The 23352-nt window shown below is 55.0% G+C and overlaps 1 protein-coding gene across 9 annotated transcripts in view; it reads left to right on the forward strand.

The window, feature by feature from the left end:
- Positions 1–23352, forward strand: part of LOC101801820 (ankyrin repeat and fibronectin type-III domain-containing protein 1) — a 190783-nt gene that overhangs the window by 1310 nt on the left and 166121 nt on the right. For 3 of the 9 annotated variants that reach the window (XM_072024041.1, XM_072024043.1, XM_072024040.1), the window contains exon 2: positions 14870–14958. In XM_072024041.1, the coding sequence (XP_071880142.1) occupies positions 14870–14958 (89 nt within the window). Of the gene's footprint in view, positions 1–9919; positions 10087–10279; positions 10535–11298; positions 11312–14269; positions 14416–14869; positions 14959–23352 lie in introns of those variants that run through there. The other 6 variants (XM_072024048.1, XM_072024045.1, XM_072024047.1 and 3 more) reach the window with 6 other exon arrangements.

The raw sequence follows: 23352 nt of genomic DNA on the forward strand, positions 1-23352 counted from the left end.
CCTGGTAGAAGGGGTAAAGAGCAAAAAGCAGCATTCTGTTCACGAAGCAGTGAGCCCTGACCCAGCACTGCCCTGATGTGCCGGCACAGGAGACATTTAGGCCAGGACTGAGTGCTTGTGTTTGAAACTAACAGAGTCTAAACCATCCTCCTATTTCATGTTAGTGCTTGCTGGGAAAATGCTGGGTGCTGTGATACAGCACACGCTAAATAACATTTAAGTTGATGCTAATTACTACTTAAAGATCTATTTGCAAAAGACAAGTAGGTTAAAATACCTGTGCAATGTCGAAGTGGCAGCTGCTCCAGTTGTTTTCAGTCCCTGCACTGGTAATGTGTTTTGTGTAGGTGAAATATGGGGGAAGTTATGGTGTCAGCATTTTTTGCTTAGATTGACGGGTACCCGGTACTGTTCTGCAATCCATATTCCTTCTTTACTGATGGCCCAACAGTCAAATGCCTGGAAGCTAATAAATATAGCTGTCCATACACTTGGGTCTCCTGCTGGGTGCCTAAAGGCCTTTGAAAACTCAGCCCAGAGTCCATCATGGCAGGAGTCCCTAGGGTAAAATTCAAGCAGGCATCACACTTGGATGAACACCAAGGAAAAAAAAGTAAGAGACTGAAGCAGGGCAGATTCCCTAAAGTGAACTGCTTCTTCACCCAGTGCTTATTTCTGTGCTGGAGAGTCCTAAACGATCCTGTTAGACTACTGCGTCTGGCAGCTAATCCCTAATAAACCTACACAAACTTTATTATATTATCCCAGCCATAGTCCTCCTGCGTGCTGCCCTTAGAGATGAGAGCATCTGCTGAGCCGACATGGGAAAATCCTCCCTGTATACCCCAGGGTAATGTCCCACACAGACACCTCAGGTTCTGGAGAGACACCTTAAGGACTGGGGAACTGACACACACTCTTCTCTGGGTCCCAAAATGTTCTTGTTTGAGCCAAGGGAGGGAGGGAGGGGAAAGCCTCACAGTAATTCCAGCGCGAGCCTGTGGATGTTGCTGTGCTGCTGTAAAAATGCATAAATATCCAGAGATCCTTCTTCAGCCCTTGTTGTCATCTTTCTGGAGCAAAGACTCCAGGAAATTAATCTGTGGGAAACGTGGGTTATAAATAGATTCCCAAACCCTGTATTTTGCTGCAAGTGAAATCCCTGCAGAATTCGCAGGGCTATCAGCGAGATGTGGGAAAGGGACGCAGAACGCCCTGGGAAGAGGCTGTCTGCAGCTGGGAGCGAGGGACGTCTGTGTGCAGGGGGCACGTGGATCTCCCTGGGGTACCCGGCGGTGCCGTGTCAGTCCCCAGGCATGTTCCCGAGCTGCAGGTCACAGGTTGCAGGCGTTTGTGAAATGGGGACAAGCAACAGCTTTGTGAAACTGGCCGGGATGTTAATGCTGGAAACAGTGGGAAGATGCAGAAAGAGGAGGGAATATCTTTCCAAAAGTGGTCTCCTGAGGCGTGGGGTGTCCGAACAGCACTTTCCACTATCGGCCTGGAGTTTGGGGCAGGCAACACCCCCGTGGGGGGCACGCAGGGTGCTGGCAGCTGGGTTTCTTTGCTGTGTGGGCTCCAGCAGCGCCTGCTCATGCTGCAGCCCGATGGGGTGATGAGTCTTCCTCCAGAGGCTCTGGCTGCAGTGCTGGAGCACAGAGCTGGCCACGGGCAGGACAGGGGGTCTGTGGCACTGTGGGGCTGCCCGTCCACAGCAGGGGATGAAGCTCTGGCCCACAGCGAGGGGGATCTCTGCACAGGGTGTCCAAACCCGGTCTGGCTCCCCACGGAGCCTGCTTGGCCGTGAGGATGGAAGGAAGCGAGGTGCTGTGGTGTGGGGAGAGAAGGGTGTTTCAGCCAGGAGATCTGTGCTGTGGGGTGAGTCTCGGGGTCAAGGAGACTCGGCCAGGGTGTTTGGAAAACATCTGCAGCGATTTGTCACGCTGCAAACACTGTGTGCAGGAGCCCTCTGCCTCCGGTGGCTGTGTTTTCTGACACGCTGCAGTAGCACCGGGGTCTTTCCTTCCCTGTCCTGGTAGCAAAAGATGCCCTTAACACAAGCAGTTCCCATAAAACCAGGCAGGCAGTGCATCTGCCACAGGGGAAGCAGTGGATTAATCCCCTGCTGGGGAGTGAACGTGTGAGGGATGATCACGTTAGCACGTCTTCAAAATCCTGAGCCCAAGCTGAGGTCTCCATTCACACCAAATGCTCACGGTGTCGCTCAGAGTTGTCAGACTGTGAACAGGTCTGGTGCAGTGCTGTATTGCCGAGGAATTTATGGGGCTGTTTTACCCTCGAGGCTTCTCGCTGGCTGATTTACAGCCTGGGAAAGCACAGCCAAATGGAAACCCGAGGGCTCCTTCCTTTCTCCCAGCCTTCCCACAGCATGGGTCTTCATGAGGTGGGGGAGATGGGGTTTCTGTGGGGCTGGGAACACCCGCCCGTGGACCAGGACTTCTGCTGCAGACTCACGCATGGATAGTATTGGACCTGCCCCTAAAATGTGTGCAGTGATGTGTTAGGGAACCTTCACGCCTGTATCCTCACCCACCCCTTGCTGCCTGGGGGCTGCTTCACTGTGCCCCTCCAGCACCAGCACTGCTGCTGTCAAACAAGAGGCTCACTGCAGGTTTGATGGGGAAAGGCCCCAGCAGAGCAGAGTCCCTTGAAGCGATCAGCTTCTTCACCCAGGGCTTATTTCTCTGCCAGAAAGCCTTAATCCCACCAGACAGCATTGCCAGGAGGTTGGCATGACCGCTTGGTGCTTGGGGTGTTTGCACCCCGAGGAAGGAAAAAAAAAAGAAGCTATTGGAGAAACTCATTAAAAGAACAAAAAAAAAAATACAAAACTAATAGAAGGTAAATGCAAAGAGCTGAGCTCTGAGGCAGGAATCCCCGATCCACATTTTGCAGGGGAGAATTTGCTGGGGAAATAACCCTGCCCGTTGTCTGGTTGCGTGTCCCGTGCTTCTGCTGTTCGCTGCAGGTAGAAGCTGTGTTGGTCTCGGCATGATCCATAAGGCCTGCGACCCCGAGCTCCCCGTCCCTGCCACGGTGAGCAGCCTCTGGCCTGCGGTGGTGTTCCTGTGTTTGGGAAGCTTAAACAGGAACACGAGGGCTGGGGGCAGCAGGTGCCTCAGCCGTGCTGACTCCGATGACCCCCAGGCTCCGATGCGAGCGAGCGCAGGCTCTGACGGATGCTGGGTTTGAGTCTGAGCCCCGTGGAGGATGGAGGGGAGCAAAAGCCAAAGGAAATCTTTTCCTATTTCTCTGAGTTGCTGGTAAAGCGTAAAGCAAATTTATTTTCTCGTCTGCTGCTGTAATACTCACAGATAAAGGCTAAAACCTTGCTGGCTCTCTGCTTATTAGAAGCCCAAACACGGGGCATATGTACCTGAGAGAGGTGAGGCTTCTGAGACAAACACCACTACGTTTATTCCCACATATCTGCCTTCCAGTTAAAGGAAGGAACATCAAACCTTTCACTTGGATGGGCTCTGTCTTTTCCCACCTCAAGATGTTCCTGGCCAGGACGTGAGGGTTGTTTTGCTGCACTTGCCTGGAAGTGCCTGTGCAGTGGGATGGGGAGAGCACAGCAGGGCTCAGCCCGGCCGCCCCACACACCCAACGCCTCCCTCCACTGGGAATGGAACAACCAGTGGGGAAGAAAAACCTCCAGACACCTCCATATCCACATAAACAGAGGTCCTCACAGGCAGAGTTCTCTGTGCTTTTCTGGCAGCAACGCCAGCACAATAAGCCATGGCTTTAGGAGATGCTTTTCCTAATCGCTCTTTTATTATTCTCCTTCTTTAGCTAATAATACGGAGTTAGAGGTGAAGGGAAATGCCAGTTCTGAGTGCTGTCCCTGCCTCTGCTGTGGTGCAGTGACTGATGCTGGAAGAGGCTGCGGTAATATATTTAGATTTTAATAGAGCATTTGATGCTGTCTCAGAAAGTCTGCTGTGCAAAAGCAATTAGGACAGGCTGTACGTGGAAGCTAATGACAGAGAGAACTGTTTCAGGTGGAGGAAGGTGTTTAAATTCCTGCAAACATTACTGTCAGATTCAAACCTGATTAATCAGATCAAATTAATATCATATTCATCTTTGGCAGCGGACTCAGACAAGACCTTTCAGCTCCGGGCCATCACATCATCTGTTGCATAGGTAAGAGCATTTGATGAGCTCTGTCCCGTTCCCTGTGGGCAGCAATCACACTTCGAGCTGAGCTCATTGATTTACTTTATTCAGTTTCATCTTCCCCATCTGGAATTCAAAAATCACTGCAAGTCTCCATATGCTAGAAATCTCCTTTTCATTACCCCTGAACTTGATTTAGCACATAGGATGGAGGTTTTCAAGGCGCTTTCAGCTATAAAGGCTTCCAAATTCAACTGTCCGTTTTTCATCTGAGTGCATTCAGCTGAAAGCGAGGAAGCACCTTTCCAATCAATCGATTCGGAACTGCTCCAGACGCGTAGACACATGCACATCATCCTTGGAAAGGTTTCTGCTCTCTGATCATATCTCACACTCAGTTTCTCACTCACCCGTCTGCTAGGAGGGCATCCCTGCAGCTCCTGCTGATATCTGCACTAGAACAACCTTCCGTTTCTCATCCTTGTCAGCAAGGTCGGCATTATCAGACAGCTCCAGCTCTTGGATTTATTCATAAAAGTTCCCATCTGCTGTTTCTGAATGGTGAGGGAATCTAAATTCTTTTCTTAAGGCCTCATCTCTGAAAAAAAATATATGTATCAGTGCTGTGTGCCTGGATCATCCTGCAAGGGTCGATATTTCCATCCAATGCCATCTGCCCGCAGCAGTCATCCTCCATCTCTCGAGCTGTTTCACGCTCCTCTAGTATCCCCACTGGGTGTGTTGAAATGCTAAGACTCTAATCATCAGTAGAAGCAGTTATTAGGTCTTAATGGGAGGTCATATCAGACCGAAGATGAAAAAGTTGCTTCGGTTCTTTGTACTTTGAAGCGAGCACTGATTAAGAGCCATCAGAGGTGCTGTCTCCCAATCAGTGGCTCCAGCTTTTCCAAGGAAGCTATTTTAAGACGGGCCAGCCATAGGCACCCTCTTTCACTGCCTGATTTCCCCAGGCAGTGTGATCATGCCCAGCGCTCTGTGAGGCCATAGCAGCTTTGAACCGTTGTTGTTTTTAGCATATTAAATCAGACGCATCATCCCAGCGAGCATCACCAGATCTGCTCCACACCCGGCTGCGAAAACACAAAGTGAATTCCCTGTGAATTTGCTGTTTATCTTCACTAGGGCAGAGCCCAGCCTTGGCCTGAATGAGGAAGGGTCTGGTGCAGCCACGTGGCTGCTCTGGTGGTGATGGGGAGCGCAGGCATCAGTGTGGAGCTGCTCATGGGGTGGCTGGGAGGGTTTCCAAACCCCTTCAACCCCAGGGGATCAACCAGCACTTGACCACCTCTGTATTCAGGGTTAGGTTTTTAGCTCCAGGTTGAGCCTCACTGCAGGGGGGCCTTGAGTGGAGACAGGCTCTCTTTGAATCCTAAAGGGGCTAATTCTGCCCGTGGGGATGTGGTTTGTCCCTGACAGGTAAATCGCCTGGGAAAAGCCCACGCTGTCCTGCTGGGCTGGGGCACGGTGGAAGGACTGAATGAGAGGTGTAAGAGGCCGGGAGCCCTCTCTGTATTTTCGGTGTGTCAGGTGGAGTCAGTGTTAGATCAGGAGCTGAAAAACGAGGGAACTAACCCAAAGCTGTGGCTTTTTTCACGAGGACAGAAGCAGGGATATTGCAGTCAGGGGCTTGTTTTTTTCCTTCAGAAGCTGCTCTCTCCCTGCCAGGCACGTCTGAAGAGGTAAGCAGGAGGGCTCAAAGCCAAGTGGGAGCCCGGGAGCTGGGGGTTAAGTGTCTGGGTATTTGGGAGGTCACAGATGAACCCAGGGGGGTGAGGAGCTTGAACATAACCTGTGAGTCTGTGGACTGGCAAGAAATTCAAAGTATCAAGACCGCTGTTCTGATCAGGGCTTTCAGGGGATTCAGCACACCTGGAGAAGAGCTCCCTGGGGTCCCAGGCAATCCTGGCTGTGTGATCCTGGGTGGTGTTGAGCAGATTTGCTCCATGTCTGAGATGAGGGCTGCAGGCACGGCCAGGCTGAGCAGTCGGTTGTGCTGAAAGGTCTCCGCCTGTCCCTGCGCCCTTGCCCAGGCTCTGGGTGCTGCTCTGTGGGCACATTGATGAACTGCCTCTGCAGCCTGCCATGCCAGCAGGAAACCTTTCTGGTGACTGCTGAAGGTGGTGAGAAATGAGATTAGCACGTGCCTTCTGAAGGCTCACCACCAAGCATCAGCAGCGACCCTGTTCCCTGCTGAGATGTTCACAGGCCTGTGTTACTTCCTTGCTCGTCCTAGGATAACTCCAGCTTGCTCAGCTGTGAGAACAGCATCTCTCACACTTTTCCCAGCACCTCCTGCAGCTCCTGACAGCTTTTTTTTCTGACTCTCCGCTTTTGGAACCAGCATCTAAGGCAGAAACATCACAACCCATTGCCGGAGCTGCCCCCTTTCTTGGAGAAGACTCTGCCTTGATGCGAGTCCCCTCCAACTCCACCAGGCACTGACGAACAGCTCTGGGAGTGGGGCCAAGGCTGACAGCCCCAAAGGAGGGCCCACAGCAGCCGAGCAGCTCCCTGGGGGCTGGTCCCATCGCCCCGTGAGCCCACGGGTCGGGGCTGCTGGCAGGGACTGGCGCTGGAGATGAAGGAGGTATCTGTGCTGGGGAAGGGGGGCAGCGTGCTGGGTTGTTGCCGTGCCTGTGCTGCAGATCACAGGATGGCTTAACGCTCACGGGCTGTCAGACCTGGCATTTTTCATCAACCTGAAACTGATTTTTGTAGAAATTGCTGTTAATTACACTACCCAACCAGAAAGCACGGCTCTTTGATCAGCCCTTCACGAGGCAAGTGCCATCCATCACTGCGTCTTGTGTCAGCTCGTTAGGTGTCACCTTCGTTACAGACCACGCTGGAAGCCTTGGCAGCGAGAGGAGGGGTAAGACAAGGTTTCTGTAGCTAGGTCTCGAACCACATGCTGACAGTTTAAATGAACGAGGCCTTGTAATGAAGGTGCAGTCTGATCAGAAGATACTGCCCAGAAGGGAAGGGCTCTATCAAACCGACACTTTCTGTCAATGTCTCATCTCCAGCCCCTGGTGGCACCAGGACCTGCTCTGGAGGTGACCTGGCCCCTCCGAGCCTGCAGCCGTGCACGGGGAGCTGCTCCCTGTCCGTGGGCTCAGCAGGGTTAACCTGCGGGCAGGATTTGGCTTCACGGGCGCACAGTGCCAGTGTCTGAGTTAGCTTTGCTGTCCTCGGCCACATGTTGTCTGGGGATTTAAAGCATTGCTGGCGTCTTGACCCTGAAAAAGCAACATGCTCTGGAAGGCTGTGTTGTGCGTGATGAGGCTGTTGTGAGTGATCGTTCTGTCTGAGCTCTTTACAGAGGACTGGAAAGCGAGAGGCTTTCAGCATTAATTGCAGCTCATTTTTCTGGTAGCTCACTGCTTCGCAGCTGAGTCGGAGCTGCCTGAACAGAGGTCAGGAGCCGTTTTGTCCAGCTGTGTGGAGAAGCTATCTAAAATAGGAAGAACGAGGTGGGGGAGAGGGGTGCTCAGCACACCCCGGATGATGAACAGTGGTGCCTGGGGTGGTTCTTGTTGCAGAAGCCATCAGCAACGGAGTCGTCACTGCTAGAAATGAACTAAACCAAAAAGCACTGGCATGTGCTGCTCCTCCTACCTGTCCTGAGAGCTCTCTGTCTCCTGGCACTCCGGGACCTCCTGCTCCCAGGGCACCAGGCAGTGCCCTGCTGCTGTTCCCCTCGGGGCCTCCTCCCTGCAGTGACAGCAGTGACACGGGACGTGTCTGGCCCCAAAGCACCACGTGCAGCCCAGCAGCCTGCCTGCGCCCTGACCACGCCAGCCCCTTTTTATTTTGTGATGCATTAGCAAACAACCAGGGTGACCGGGTGACCACGCACTGGTTGAGTTTGTGATCTGGCCTGGCCAAGAGCAAAGTCAGGACCCTGAACTCCAGAGGAGTCGGCTTCCAGCTGTTCGGAGAGTTAGCGGATGAGATCCCATGGGACGCGCTCTGTAGGGACAGAGGATGTGATCGGAGCTGGCAGCTCTTTAAGGATATTTTCCTTGGAGTGCAAAACTCTCTATTCCATATGTAATAAATCAAACAGGGAAGGTAGGAAACCAGCATGGTTGAACAAAGATCTGCTGGTAAACTGGAAATGCACAGACAGTGGAAGCAGGGCCGCGTGCCCTGGGAAGGGCAGAGAAATGCTGTCTGGATGTGGGGCCTGACAGCATCCCAGGGCCCTGAGGGAACCGGCTGATGGAGTCACCAGGCCTCTCTCCATCAGATCTGAAAGTCCTGGAAGTCAGGAGAAGTCCCCGGTGACTGGAAAAAGAAACATCGCTCCCATTTTTAAAAAGGGCTGAAAGATTGATCAGGGGGCTGGAGCACCTCTCCTACGGGACAGGCTGAGGGAGCTGGGGCTGTGCAGCCTGGAGAAAAGGCTCCAGGGAGACCTCACTGCAGCCTTTCAGTACGTGAAGGGGGCTTATAAAAAGGATGGAGGAGGACTCTTTAATTGGGTAGATAATGATAGGACAAGGGGGAATGCTCTTAAATTAAAAGAGAACAGATTTAGACTAAACATTAAGAGGAAGTTCTCCACTGTAAGCATAGTGAGGCACTGAACAGGCTGCCCAGAGCAGCTGTGGGTGCCCCATCCCTGGAGGTGTTCGAGGCCAGGCTGGATGGGGCCTTGGCCAACCTGATGTAGTGGGTGGCATCCCCTGGCAGGGGGTTGGAGTTAGGTGATCTTTAGGGTCCCTTCCAACCCCAGCCATTCAATGATTCTGTGTCCCTGGTGCAACACAGCTTTCCTCAGCTCCAGCAGCTGTGTGGAGCTGGATTGTGGATAAATGTGTGGGGACTGATCCCTGAGCTTGCTGCTCTCTTTGTGGAAAGCCCCACAGGGACAACACGGCCACGTCTGTGGGCATGAGGAGCAAACATTGCTGCCAGAGTCAGCGCCAGGGGGGTCGGTGCCTGGAGCTTGCTCCTGTCCGTGCAGGCAGCAGCGTGCCCTGGAGGCGCTGTGAGATGCAGCCAGCACCTCAGAGCCCCGTCCTCCCCTTACACGCCAGGACTGTGAACCCCCAGCCTCAAGCAGAGCCACGGCTCAGCACCAGCCCTCCCCTGGCTCGGATGCTTTCCATCAAGGGTGCCCTCAGTTGAGAGGGGAAAACATTTTTCCTTCCTTATTCAGAGGATGCCTCAGGCGTTTCGGCTGGGAGCTCAGCCCATACCACAGCTCCTCTGCCAGACGTGGGCCTGTTTTTTCTTTTTTTTTTTTTCTTTTTTTTTTTCCTGTTTAATCATACAAAGAAAAATGTATTTGTGTTTCCCAGAAAACATTTTCGCTGTCGAATCTCTCCTCCTTAGTCCTAGAGTGTGTTTTCCCCTGCTGAATTGCATGGTTCACTTAGTGCTCGTGGTTTGCCAGATGTGAAGCGTGAGGGTGAGGCTGTTTTGGAGAGGGTACGGCCTGAAGGTCAGTGCCAACGCGGGGCTTTCAGGATGCTCCTTGGGCTGCAGGTGAGCATCTTTACCTGGGTGCTCCTGGGAAACCACAGAGGTCTCACCCTCCCCATCACCAGGCAATGCCCATGGAAAGCAGCAGCAGAACCCTCTCAGGCTGGCTCGTACACATGCTTTAGAGCTTTTAAATTTTTCACTCAGGCGAAATGCTGTGGCTGTGCAGGCGGACGTGCCCAAAACACCTCCTGCAGACCCGGGTGGCCACAGCAGCTCCTGGAGCTCGGCAGGCTGCAGGTGCAGCGGGTCCCCGGGGATTGCCAGCAGCTGGCGGAGGGGACAGGGGGCTGGGGGGCTGCGGGCTGCAGCTGGGACCTGTTATCAGCTTCAGCTGCTTCAACCGGCTGCCAGCTGGCAGGGGACAAGCAGGGGGAAGAGGCACAGCGCTCACAGCACCGTGCTCAGCACCCACCCGATGCTCGGGTTCCTCTCCGGGTGTCCGGATTCCTCCCCAGCTCCTTCGGTGCCGTGACACCTCGCTCCTGCGGTTGCCAAATTTTTTGGCAGAAGGCACGGGGAGCACCCACCCGCCCCGGGGCCGTTCCTCGCAGCCCCCCCGGGGGGCTCCCGGTGTCACCCAGGGGCCGGGAACGGGAGGCTCCGGCCGGGGCGCTCCCGGGGCTGCTGCCGCTGCTTCCCCTGCGCTCGGAGCCTCTCAACCCAGCCGGGACGCGGCCGCTTTCGGCCGGGCTCCGGGCACCGGGGGGCCGGCAGCGGGCGGGCCGGGAGGGGGGGGAGGCTCCCGGGGCCGCCCCCGCCCCGCGCCGCCCCCGCCGCCCGCTCCCTCCCCCGCGCCCCCCGAGCCGCGGCCGCAGCCGGGCCCCGGGGTGCGGGAGGGACCCGAGGGACAGCGGAGCGAGTGAGCGGTGCGGTGGGTGCTGGGCGCTGCCCCCCTGTTTTTCTGCTGCCCCCCCTTTTTTCTGCTGCGCCCCCTTTTCTGCCTTCCCCCTCCTGCGCCCCACTTTCTGCTGCGCGCTCCCCATTCCGCTGCGCGCCCCCCTTTCTGCCTCCCCTCTCCCTTCCCCCCTCCTCCTTTCTGCTGCACCCCCCCCCTTTCTGCCATCCCCTTTCCCCCCCACTTCTGCTGCCCCCTTTCTGTCCCCCCCCTTTCCTCCACCACTCCCGTGGCTTTGGGAGCGCAGGGGCCGTGCTCCAGCAGTCCGCGCGTTGCAAAACATCTCCTGGCTTTGCAGCACGCTTTCTGCTTTTTTTTTTTTTCCCTTTTCCTTTTTTTTTTTTTCCTCCCCTTTTACACTTGGAGTAGCTAATTGGATAGCAAAACAGGGACTGCAGGGGTGGGATTACTTCATGCTCTTGCAATGCTGTTTTGCTGCTCGGTGGCAGTCCTCCCGCGTGGAAGGGCTCAGCCCCGTTGCGCCGCTTGGTTCCGAGCGGGGCTTTGCTCTCCAGAAAGATTGCATTGTGTCTCCGGCTAAGTTGGCTTCGGAGGGGATTTGTTCTCCTCAATGGTGCATTCAGCAGGTCCTGCGGGCCTTTCGGTGCGTTTGTGTGCTCCAGGGTTTCCTCGGCTGGCAGGTTGATTCCAGCACTGGGGCTTTTTTTCTGCTATTTCCAGATTTCTGCAGAAAACGCGAAGCCCGGTGACTGACCCGGGAGGGAGCCCTGGCTCTGCCCTGTCCCCTCAGAGGTTACTTTCCTCTTTTTTTCTTTTCCTTGTTGAAAATTGGGTTTCCTTGGGTTCATGTGGGAGTGGGGGAATAGGGAAGGTTCCCATGTTGGTGACATGGAAGCTCAGCCAGCCAAGTGAGACTATGGAGTGTCCAGATGCACCCTGTAAAACACGTCTGGAATATAAACGAGAAGCTCTGTGCCCTTTAAAGAAAGAAGAGAAGGAGGACCCAGGAGTGGGTTTCTGGCTGCTGGTTCCTTTAGGCCAGGAGTCCCCGGGATGGGATGGGATGGGGTGAGCAGCCTGGCTGGGGCCACCACTGAGCGTTCACCCTGCTGAAGGCTGTGCCAAGGAGGGGCCGTCGGGAGCCCCCTTTCCTTCCCTGTGCCTTCCCCTCCCAAGGGCAGGAGGAGATGTTGGGGGGGATGCTCAGGAGCAGCTCGCTTATCCTCGCTCTCTTTCCCCCACGGCTACTTTTTCTTGCTCTCAGCAGATAATTACAGCAGTAAAACAGGGAGGGAGGGAGCTGTTTGCTTTCCTTCTTTATTGTAAATATTCTGCCTATCAAGCAGTAACTCTAGAAATAATTAAACCCAAGGGGAGATGCTTTGTACATCTTAAACCTGGGCTTCCCCGGTGGTATCATCCTCCCGGGTGCGGCTGTTTTGCTTTGGTTGCCCGAGTTAATTTTACTGCAGCACTGAGGGCTCCTGTGTGGTTCCCGAAGTCTTTCTGCATTTTGAGGAGTTTGGGACCTGCTCAGTAGCTTCTCTTCTGCCCCAAAAGGGGCAGCACTGTTAGGTGGGAACTTCCTGTTCGGACTGCTGGGGACAGGGTGGAAAGTTGACCTTTGTCGCAGCTTTCACCCCACCGCAGCAAAGGTAGCCTTGGTTGACTTTTTTTTTATAGAGTTGCTTGTCTCATTTAAAATTATGAGAACATATTTCCCATAATAGTCGCATGACTTAGCTTACATCCTTCCCTCTCCCCTTCCACTAAGTAAAAATCCAGATCTGCTTTGATGCTAACAAAAATCATCCGAACGCTTCCCAGATCTGGGGTCATGTTTGCGCCGTGGAGCTGTGCCCTCTCGGGAGGGCTTCTCCAGCGCACAGAGAGGTAGCTGGCAGTGTAGGGCAGCAAATGTTTTTTGGGGAGGCTGGGCCATGCCCCAGAAAAGCCCCAGGCTTGGTGAGGATCTCAGCATCTGTTCCTGGAGAACAACTCTTGGCAGGAGGCACCTCCTGCCCCAGGCAGCATGCGGGGCGAGGCATTTCTCAGGTGCTGCTTGAGAAGTTGTGCTTCTGGTGTTCATCTGGGTAGAAACTCGTGCGGCCATGTATCGTGTTCCTGCAGGATAATTAAATCAGGCTAATTAAATTAATAGTCAGAAAAGGGCGAGATGTTACCCGGTATGGCAGTCATTATGACTACGGGGCTTTTAATTACCAGCCCTTTCCCTCCAGCTCGAGAGCAAACGCTCTTCTTGTTAGCTTAAAGGATTTAATTTTCGGAGAGGGCGCACCACTGCCATTTACACAGCGCTCAGCCACCCTGATTCTCATTTATGGCCCTCTGCTTGGCAGCATCGTTAGCGCTGGGAATCACGGGGAGCAGTGCGGGACCGAGCTGGGGCTGGCAGCCTGGCGGTGGACACGGAGCCCTGTGCCATGGCTCTGGATGCATGTCTGAAGCTGGTGCTTAAAAATGTGACCCCAGGGACTGCTGCTTGAGATCTGAGAGCTGTACCCTCCCCGGCAGCAGGGGACGAGGGGGTGGATGCCCTCCGGTGTGCTGGTCCTGGTGTCTGGCTGCTCCCCATCTGCCGCAGCGCAAGGTGGTGTCTGCTGCTCCTGGGGCTCGTATTTCCTTCCAAAAGGAGAAATTTGTGGCGGCTGCTCTGCCTGCCCCAGGCTGAGCTGGACACGCTGTGGCGGCCAGGGCTGTGTTAAGCTTGGGGGGGTTTCTCCTCCATACAGCCTGCACCTTCTCCTGGCTGCGCTTGCCTTTCTATTTTGATTTGTGTCCAGCTTCTCCCTGGTTCAAGGTGAGATGGTAAAGGACATCTGCAAGGGCAGGTGCGTGGTGCTGAGGCAGCCTTCTGATGGAGCCTGCAATCCCTAGAGCAGGAAGGGACAAGTGGCAGCCCAGGATACTCCTGTTGCCTTGGGGTGCCACTTTCCTACATCTCCCTGCCTGTTGGCTAAGCAAATCATAGAATTAGGGAATGGTTTGGGTTGGAAGGGACCTCAACAATCATCTAATTCCAGCCTTCCTGCTGGAGCCTCCTGCTTTTTTATGTCCTCATCTCCAAACTGCAGTCATGTCAGTGGGTGAGAATGAGAGCACTTGGGCTGAGTGGCGATCCCCAGAGAGCTGGGGCACGTCTTGTTTTTTGGGAATGCCAAAAGATACGTGGAAATGCTGGGGACAGAGCCTCGCTGGGACAGCAGTGCCATTTGGGCAGCACTGAAACGCTCCAGGCAGGGCTGGATGCTGTAGCTCGGGCGGACCCAGCTGATGTGGTCTCTGCTCTGCTTCTGCTGCTGGGTGGGGTGGGAGAATAGGGCTAGGTGGGGCTGCTGGCTGCTTGCCCCTCTGCTGCCTCCCCGGAGGCTGCTCAAGCCCAGCTTTCCGGGTGCTGGCAGCCCTGGGCGAGAGGCCCTGGCACGGCGTGCTCTAGGTGGAGCATTTGTGCTGGAGAGCCCAGGCTTTCAGGAGCTTGAATAGGAAGTTACTTTTTGCGATAAGCTGATGGCTTCATTTTTTTGACCTTTTGAAAGCTTTTCGTGCTTGAGCTACGTGTAGGAAATGAAATTTCTCGTGCTGAGAAACAGCGAGTGCTGGCTCTGGGGAAGGATGACCGACGTGATCTGTCGGATGTCTGGCAGAGCTCGGTTAGCGTGAAGCAGGGCTTGGGTCCCGGGCTGTGTTCCTTCGTTTCAGAACTTCTGTCTGCGAGTCTGCAGGGGTGGAAAGGGGAATCGGGAGAGCTCAGCACCGCTGGGGTGTGCTCATGGAGAGCCACAAAGTGCGGGGGCTTCTGGTCTTGGAGAAGGATTTCAGTGAGAAATGAAATGCTAAAATGATGAAGGCTGAGGACTGCTTGCTCCTGAGGCTGGGTGAAGTTTGGGCATGGCCTGAAACGTTTCCTGCATCCTCCTGGGGCTCCTCTGACACCATTCCTGCTAGCCATGGTGCTTGGCCGCTGGGGCTCTGGTCCTGCTGTGCCGAATGGTGCTGGCTGCTGTGCTCTGTACGCAGCTCTGACTGTCACTGAGCTGTCACCTCTTCCCTTACCATTTCTTTAGCTTTTTGGGGGTGTAAGAGTCTGTGCTGCCCCTGTTCTGAGCATTCTGTGGCTTGTGTTCCTAAGCCCTCTCCCAAAATGAAAGGCAGCAACCTCATTTTCCTCCTGGGGACTCGTTCCCCTGGCAGCTAATCTGTGGAGCGCCCAGATTAACGCCCTGGGTGTGCCTGCGAGTTGCTGCCGTGTGGGTTACCTGGTTTGGGGCTGGTATGGGACGTAGTTGAATGTGGTACAAAACGTAATGCTCTCTCTATTTTTATTTACAGAACTCATCTGGGGACATCATCACCTCTGCCTCGGCCGTGGCAAAGGACAGCTCAGCCTCGTGGTGTGGCTGCGGTGAAGCCTGTGGATGGTAAGAGCCAGGCAGGGCAGCTCAGCTGTCTGTCCCACATGTAGTGCTTTGTAGGTGTTTCAGTGTGCAAATATGGGTAAGAGACTCCAGAAGTCCCTCTGAGGTATTTGTTCTGCTGCTTCCTCTTGTGAGCTCTGCTCTCTTTGCTGTATGTTGGTGTGTGATTGAAATGGGGAGAGTGCAGTTGTCCTCTGGCTGTGCTCAAACTTCTTAGACTCTCTTTTCTCTCATTTTTGCAGCAAAAGAATCCCTTTCTAACAGGGTACAGGGGGGAAATTGGTTAAAGTCTTACTTAAATGCTTTTTTTGGGTCACAAGCTGAGTGTAATGCATACTGCTTATTAAATCACATATCTGTCTTGGTTGGGGATTGCAAAGCACACTGAAACCCCTGTGACTTGCCAGCAGATGCAGGTGCTTGGTCTGCCCTGCTGGGTGTTGCCCTGCAAAGCCACGTGCCTGCAGGTGCCTGGGGTGACTGAGCTCCAGCCATGGCTGCATGCTGTGGACCCCAAACGGACGAGTTGCATCTTACTGCAGGCTTTCCCTTCTCTGTGAGATGGAGAAAAACCCTTTTTCCCAGGTCACACCCTGGTAACACCCTGGTCACTAATGATCAGCAAGTAGTGGAAGTTTTTGAGGGTAAGGATGGAAGGTGAGGGGGTTGTGGCAGCAATATCTTGAGGTCTTTTTGTCCTGACTGTCACAAGCAGAAGGAAGATCTCAGCTTGGCCTTGAAGCCTGTGCTGTGACTGTACTGTGGGAGTGGCACGAGTCCCCATCCCAAGAGCAGATGACGAAGAGCAGATTTGGTGACATCAGGTGGGCTAAATCATGCTGGCTGCAAAGTTTTGCTGGTGTGCAGTTCCCTCGTGCAGGAGGGGACTGATTCAAGGGCAGCTGGTAGCTTCATTTTGTGACTGATGTCTCCAAGCAGAGGAGAGGGATGAGAGCTGGCTCTGCAGGGTGTTTCATGGGGTTAATAAGCACGGTGTGCAATGTCACAGGGTACTAAAAGTCCCTAACCACTGTGGGGCTTTACTGCAAGTCTGGCTGTCCAAAGGTGTTCTCCTCCTTCCAGAAGAGCAGATGAGGCTGGCTTTGTGATGAGGCAGGAGGAAGCTGGCTGTGCACGTCTGGGTGCAGCCTCTTGGCCAGTGCCTGCCGTGGAGAGGCACAGGGAGGCTGCTCTGCACGGCAGCACCTCGGGCTGGTGGTTCTGGCAGGCCGGGTGGTGTTTTCCCTCTGGTGGTATGGCAGGAGATGCCCACTGATTCCCAGGAAGCAGCGTTCTGGGTATGTGGAAGCTGGCATGGGTTTCCTCCCGTGTGAAATGGGTTCATAGGAACATACCAGGCTCCTTTACAGAGCAGCTTGAGAGCTAATGAAAGGCATTGCTGGGTAAGAGCAAAACACTGTCAGTGAGTTACTCACCTCGTTAACGAGGTCAGCTCATTGCTTTGTAACCAAATTAGTTTGTTTTGCTCTAATCAGTTTTAGTAGCTAGAGTGCTCAATAATTACTTGTGTCCTTATGAAAGAGACGGGGCAGCATGAGTATAGCTGCTGGCAGACTTCTCTGGCTCCGAAACGAATTGTGCAGATGATTTGGGAAGGCATCCTTCCAGATGCACGATGCACCCGGAGCGATGCTGTCAGATCCCGGCTGCGGCCAGGAGTGACTGTGCCTGGAGCCTTGCTCCTCTGTACACAGCCGTCCTTGGGGTGCTCAGCAGGAACCTCTTGGGACTGTGCTGCAAACATCTTCTTTTATACCAAGCAGGACTGCAAACAGCACGTGAGGGCTCTGAACTTTTCCTTCCTTTAACCTATGTACATCGCTAAGCCCCCGGGTGCTATCAAACACATCTGCTCTCTGAAACAGAAAATGTCCTCCCGGGGGGTTGCACCTCTGGTTTCTTTTCCTTTTTCCAGTGTGAGTGGTGTGCTCTTTGAAACATCCGCCTGTGGGGGCTCAGGTGGATGGAGAGGGCTGAATGCAGCTCGTGGGGAGGGGGTGCTGAGAGCTGCTGTCCCTGCATAGCGGTGGCTTGACTCGGGAGAGAGGACTGACACCGGGCCCTGCTTCTCCTCATGGGTGATGGAGACAATTGTGTACTGTGCCATGCAGCACGTGTCCAGCTGCTGCACAGCAAGAGAAAAGCTGTGGTGGTTGGCAGCAGCTCTTCTGGGACTAGGTCCTTCCATGCCCTCGGTCTCTTTTGGTAGACTTGTACCTGTGAACTGAGCTAGAGAGAAAAATAAGAGAAGCTTCTGAGCAGAAGTTGCGCTTTTCTCAGTGAGAAGTTTTCTGCAAAAGGAGTTCCTGCTGGAGCCACCAGTTCTGTCTACCCTTAACCCACATGCTGATTTTAGCTGGAATATTGCTAATTCTTGCTGTTCTTCCTGATTTCCTTTGAGGTATTTTCTTCTGGCTCGGTTCAGATGCGCTTCTCCCTGATATTGTACAAACTGATGCTGGGCACTGTCGCTGCCCTGGAGTGGTGTCTCCTGGTGTCTTGTGGGACTGAAGCAGCTCTCGGGTTGCTGTCTCTGTACAGGGTTTGCCTGTCTGAGCGGCCCCAAGCAGCGAAGCATCACCTGCCCCCGAGCACATGGCTCAGTGACGTTAAATTTGCCAAGTAAAAGCTCCGGTGTGGGTGTTTCCAGCTGTCCTGTGCCCATGGGACAGCTCATGCTGACTTCTCTCACCCCTACCTTCTCCGGTGAGTCCCCAGGCGTGCCTGGGAGCTGGCTGGGGGCGTTGGGGAGAATCCCTATCCCCTCCCAGCATCCTGGGACGCTGTGCTCCAGCTGCTCCATCGGCTTCTCCTGTGGCTGGGTTTGAATTTCCCACATTTTCATCCTATTGCACGCCTCCTGTTCCTGTGCCGCGGAACAAGGAGGGCTCTGCACGGCGAAGCTCCGCTGGAGATGTGCATTTTGGCAATTCTAAAAATACCCCTCGCTTGCTGAGGCTTGTGCGGGTAACCATGGCAATGTGGCTCCAGGAGCAGGGTTAAAAACAGTTGCGCCAATTAAGGGGAAAATAGAGCTGTTAAAGCTTATAAAACCTAAAAAAAATAACAACAACAAAAAAAAGGCAACAAACACGTGATGCTGTGGTCTGCAGGCCATCTTACATGGGGTCAGCATCTCGGATGGGGTCAGTTTAAACCATCCCCTTCCCCTCAAAGCAGCTGAAGTGCATGCTGAGAGCCCCCCTCTCCCCACCGAGCGGTGCTCACAGCCCCAGGTGCTCCTGGCCCTGGCTCTCAGTGGGTGCCTGCAGCCACCCCTCACCCTGTGTGTGGCTCTGAAAGCAGCGGCATCGCTTGGTGAGCAGCAGAGCAGGGCGTGTGTTGTCCTGAGATTAAACTCTTCTCGCTGGCAGGGCAGCCTGGCTAAAACCTGCGGAGGGTTTTGAGGCTGGAAGCTCAGTCTGAAGAACAATTTTGGCCCACAGCGTTGGACTGTGCAAGGGGGCAGATGTGTTTTGAAATTCATGCACGAAGCCAAAGCCCCTCAGTCAGCGGTGGTGCTTTCGGTGATGGATTAGCTCTGGGCTGGGGAAGCAGTCCTGGTAAAAGCTACCAGATGAGCCCGAAAGCTAAGGGCTGACTCTATTCCGAGTGTGTTTGCTTTAATTATCTCTGCTGAGCCAGGGCCAGGGTCATGGGAAGCCTCGGGGATGTGCCACTGACACTGGGTGTCCTCGGGCACGGCGAGCTGTGCCTCTGCTTGCCGGCACACACAGGGCCCTTACCCTGGGAGGGGTTTGTCAAAGGGGCTGCTTGTCCTGGGGCCCCGCGTTTGAGGTTAAGCCTCTGAAGCCTCTCCATCTGTGCACACAAACACAAGTGCACCAAAAAGCTGCTCCTGCACCTGGGAGAGGTGTGTGCGCGGCCTCCTTGAGAAGGGGCGGGTTTTAGGTCCTGAGAAAGGAGAATTTTTGGAAGGCAGGATGAAAGCGAAGCTCATTACACTAAGGAAATGCTGACCTTTCTTCTAACGCTACGTAGCATCCCTGCAGAGTGCCAGGGTACATATCTTACCCCAGCATTGCTCTTGCCCACTCCTGAAGCAAAAGGTCTAAATATCTGACGTTGCCTTGGGTCAGCCGCTCTTCCTGGCGAGCTGCTTATTTACCTCCTGGAGCAGCGTTTTCCTCCAAACCAGCATCACCCCCAAGTGCAGTGCAGGCCCGGGAAGGTGCAGGCTGCTTTCTGCTTTTGCTTGTCCCCGGGCGTGCAGGCACGGCCGAGGTTAAAGCAGCGGTGGACAGGAGCCGGAGGCCTGTGGGCAGGAAGGAAGCGGGGGCCGCGCAGCTGTGCTCGGAGGATGCTGCGCCTGCTGGAAAGCAGCAGCGGGGTCTCCGGGGACGAGTTAGGTGAAGGAAGCGGCGATGAAGTCACTGGTTTGCTTGGCTGGCTGGTGGCGGGAGGTGTTGCTGGCAGCGCTGGTGGGGACGGGGCGAGAAGGTCAGGGCCAAGGCAGCGAGAAGGCAAACGCACGCCTTGGGTTTGTGTGCACGGGTTCCTGTCGCTGCCCTCAGGCTGGCGGCCTGCTGAGCACTTCTGTACGTGGGCCGGTCACTGCTTAACGCTGCAGAGGGGTCTCTGTGCCCACGGAGCTGCTCCTGCCCCTTCCCTGGGTGTGAGCAGAACGTGAGCCCTGTGGGCCAGCAGCTTGGGTATGATTTTGGGAAGACACAGTGGGGCTGATGTTAGTCCCCAGGGGAGGCAGTTTTGGTGACCCCACAGCACTTGGGGGTGCTTGCTTAGCTGTCTGGGGGGGCCGAGGGCTGTGGGATGTGGCATTGGTCCAGGGTGATGGATGGGGAGCCCGCCCCAACCCCACAGCAAGGCCTGCTCGTGGAGGGAGCCCCAGTCACGATGGGGATTTGGGTTTGCGGACTGGTTTAGGCAAATGAACAAAGATTCCAGGGCGGATGCCTTGAATTCGCTTCGAATTATGGTTTGCATCAATTTGGGTTAATTGGGCTGGAGGCCTCCCCATGCATAGGTTAAAACAAAAGCGTGTGTGGAAGTGTGTTGGAAACGGGGCCAGGCTCTGGGGGAGAGGCAGAGCTGCGGGCAGGATGTGGGGAGGGCTCGGGCTCACCTGGGGGCAAAGCTGGCAGCATGGGGAGGCACTGGGAACCTTCCCAGGCTGCGGCTGGGATCCTGCACTCCTGGCAGGGCTGGTTCAGCAGCAGAGGGCTCAGCTGTGAAGCTCACACAACGGGGATTTAACAGGCACAGGCAGCCCTGTGTGCTTGTCCTGCAAGCTCCCGGTGGGGAGGACGAGGACGGAGAGCCGGGCATCGTGCTGCGGCTGGACCTGGCTGCGCTCGGAGCCACGGGAGTGCCAGCAGGCTTGGTGTGAAGCCTCCTGGGGCAGGAGGTGGTGAGCGGTGAGGTTTCCCCCGAGCTTGGTCCTTTCCCTGGCGTCTCCTCTCGCTGTTACACCGTGTAGGTGCAAACACAGAAATTTCTGCCCGCGTTGCTTTGCAGGGGAGCTGGGGCATGGCGTGCATCTGGTCCACGAGCCCTCAGGAGCCCTTCTGCTGGGCTCCAGCTCTCGTTTGGTGTCGGTGTGCCTCTCCCCCTCAGCAGGGATGCTGCAGAAGTGAATCGGACGCTCTCCTGTTTCTATCACCGCTGCTTCTCCCGTGGCCACGCTCCCCTGTGAAGCTGGCTCTGCTCACAGCCGCGTCCTGCGCGGGGCCATGGGGGCACCGTGTGCGTACGGGGAGGGGAGGCACAGCACCGAGAGCTGCTGCTACCCCTCGGGAAGGTGTAACGGCAAGAGGATTTCTTACAAAGTGTGCTTGCTCTATCCCAGCAAAATTAAAATCCCTTCTAATTAAGTGGAGGTTAACCTCCGTGCATGCTGCAAATTAATGGAATGTGAGATTAACTTATCTTGCAGCACTGGAGGTTCTTGAAAATTACTTGGAGATGAATGTAGCTGTGTGTGTGGTTTGAATTTTTAATTTATGTTAATGGTTCAGGTTTGAGTTAATTAATTTTCAATGACAGACCTTTGATCTTGTCTTTTTTTAACTTCTCGTTCTGCAGCTTGCTGTACACCTTCCCAGCTCTTTTTGTAGCAAAATGTATTGGACAGAAATGCGCCCTGTGATAAAAGCACCCTAAATACAGCCTGAACTGCGGCCGTGCTGAAGCTTTTCTGGTACCATCATGCGGGCCCTTGCTGTGGGGCCGCCTCTGCTGTCTGGGGTCTTGGGGGAAAGGAGTATGTTACACCACCCCGGTGTGAGTTTGGGGGAAAAACCATTCTGTGTCTGCTTGTTTTTGGCGGTAGTAATTTGGCTTTGCCTTTTAGTTTTGTTTCAAAAGTAGCGTTGTCTTCTCGGGACAGTGTTCCCTGTCGCAGTGCCCAGGTGGGAGGCAGCAGCTCGTGCTCCAGCTCGGCTCGCCCTGGCAGGGAGCGCTGCGGCTCCTCGGGGAAAATCCAGCAGGGCCCCGGTGATGCTGCTCGCAGCAAGTCCCTGCTGCTCAGGGATGAAGTTGGGGGAGCCAGGGTTTCCATCGGGATGGGGATTTGGGGTGTAGCCCGCTGATTTGCCCTTCTGCAGGGGGCGGTGTTGGAGCAGCTGCTTGAGTCATCAAAAATTTGCAATTAGAAAAAAAAAAAAAGCAACGTTTTGCAATTAAAATAACAGACATCCTCGCTGAAGTTTCCCAGCCCCTGCAAGAGCATTGACCTCAGGAGCTGGCTGTGCATGAAGCCAAATCTTCTGAGAATCTGCTCTCTCCTCCCAGCCTCCTTCCCCTGGGTGCTCCCAAGCCGCGGGGACCCCCGGTCATTTTGGGGTGCGGATCCAAGCTGACCTGCCTGGTGCTGCTGCTGGCACCCCCCTGCTTGGCCTGCGTTGGGTGGGAAGCGGTGCTCGTGCTGCTCCCAGCTCCTTATCTCGTGGTGCAGGAACTGGCCAGGGCTCGGTCCCGGGCGCCATCCAGCCCATGCAGCGGGGTCAGGCTTTTCCCTTCCCAGCTCGAGCCCTGTTGTGGGGCTGTGCCGGTCGCTGTTCTGGGTGCCGACTGCAGCATCCCCTGCTCAGGGAGGAAATCCTCCCAAAATGTCTGAGCCTGCCCTCACACTCCCAGCTCCAAAGATGAGCCCCGTGCTGTTTTGCTTGCTCTAGCTGCTGAAGGGGCTGCCCTGGCAGTGCATTTGGCATCTCGTCCCTCATGGTGCTGGCTGTGATGCTCTTGAGCAGCAATGGGGGGGCTTCTGCATGTCCAGGAGAGCAGAGGTGGTCCAGGGGAGCAGGGGAAAGCAAGGTTTTCCTTCTGCTCGGTGGGGCGGGGAAGCTCCCTGACCTTTCGTGCAGATTTGTTTCTGCGTTACTTGCCCTTTTAGCGCATGATTGGAAACAAGCTGTAGGGATGCGGGCAGAGCTCTGCAGTCAGGAGTGCTCCTTGAAGAAACAGAGCAGAAAACGAGCGTGTTTGAAAAGAGCAGGTTTGTTGCTGCTGATGGATTGCCTGCCCGCATGGAGACAAAGTCCCAGCTCTGGGTGCTGCCGTACCAGCTCATCGGGAGAGGCGTGACCACTTGTGGCACTGCTCAGCACGAGGAATCCCAGGATGGCTGAGGTGGGAAAGGACCTCTGAGGATCACCCAGTCTGAGCAGGATCCCCTAGAGCACCTTGCACAGGACGGCATCCAGGCGGGTTTTGAGTATCTCCAGAGAAGGAGACTGTGCACCCTCTCCGGGCAGCCTGTCCCCGTGCTCTGTCACCCTCCCAGTACAGAAGTGCCCCCTCACATTCAGCCAGAACCTCCTGTGCTTCAGTTCGTGCCCCTTGCCTCTTTCACTGGGGACAACTGAGAAGAGACCGGCTCCATCCTCTCGACACCCTGCCCTCAGATATTTATACACACTGATGAGGTCTCCCCTCAGTCTTTTATTTTCCAGGCTAAACAGGCCCAGCTCCCTCAGCCTGTCCTCACCAGGGCTGAGCAGAGGGGGAGGATCACCTCCCTGGACCTGCTGACAGCGCTCTCCTAATGCCCCCCAGGATCCCGTTGGCCTTTTTGGCCACGAGGGCAGATTGCTACCTCCCTCCTGGTCAGGACTGCCAGGTCCCTCTGTGCAGAGCTGCTCTCCAGCAGGTCAGCCCCCAGCCTGTTCTGGTGCTTGGGGTTATTCCTCCCTAGGTGCAGGACCCTGCACTTGCCCTTGTTGAACTTCATGGGGCAATGTCCCCTGATGGTGCCAGCGCTCACTTGGGTGGGCAGGAGCAGGGGCCAGCCCCGGCTCAGTCCTCTGCCAGGCTGCGGGGACAGTGGTCACTGGTGCAGAGAAAAGGCTAAAACCTTATGAAATCGTTAAATCTGCGGAGTACGTGACCTATTCATCT

This window comes from Anas platyrhynchos, chromosome 15, assembly GCF_047663525.1.
Source record: "Anas platyrhynchos isolate ZD024472 breed Pekin duck chromosome 15, IASCAAS_PekinDuck_T2T, whole genome shotgun sequence".
NCBI lineage: Eukaryota > Metazoa > Chordata > Aves > Anseriformes > Anatidae > Anas > Anas platyrhynchos.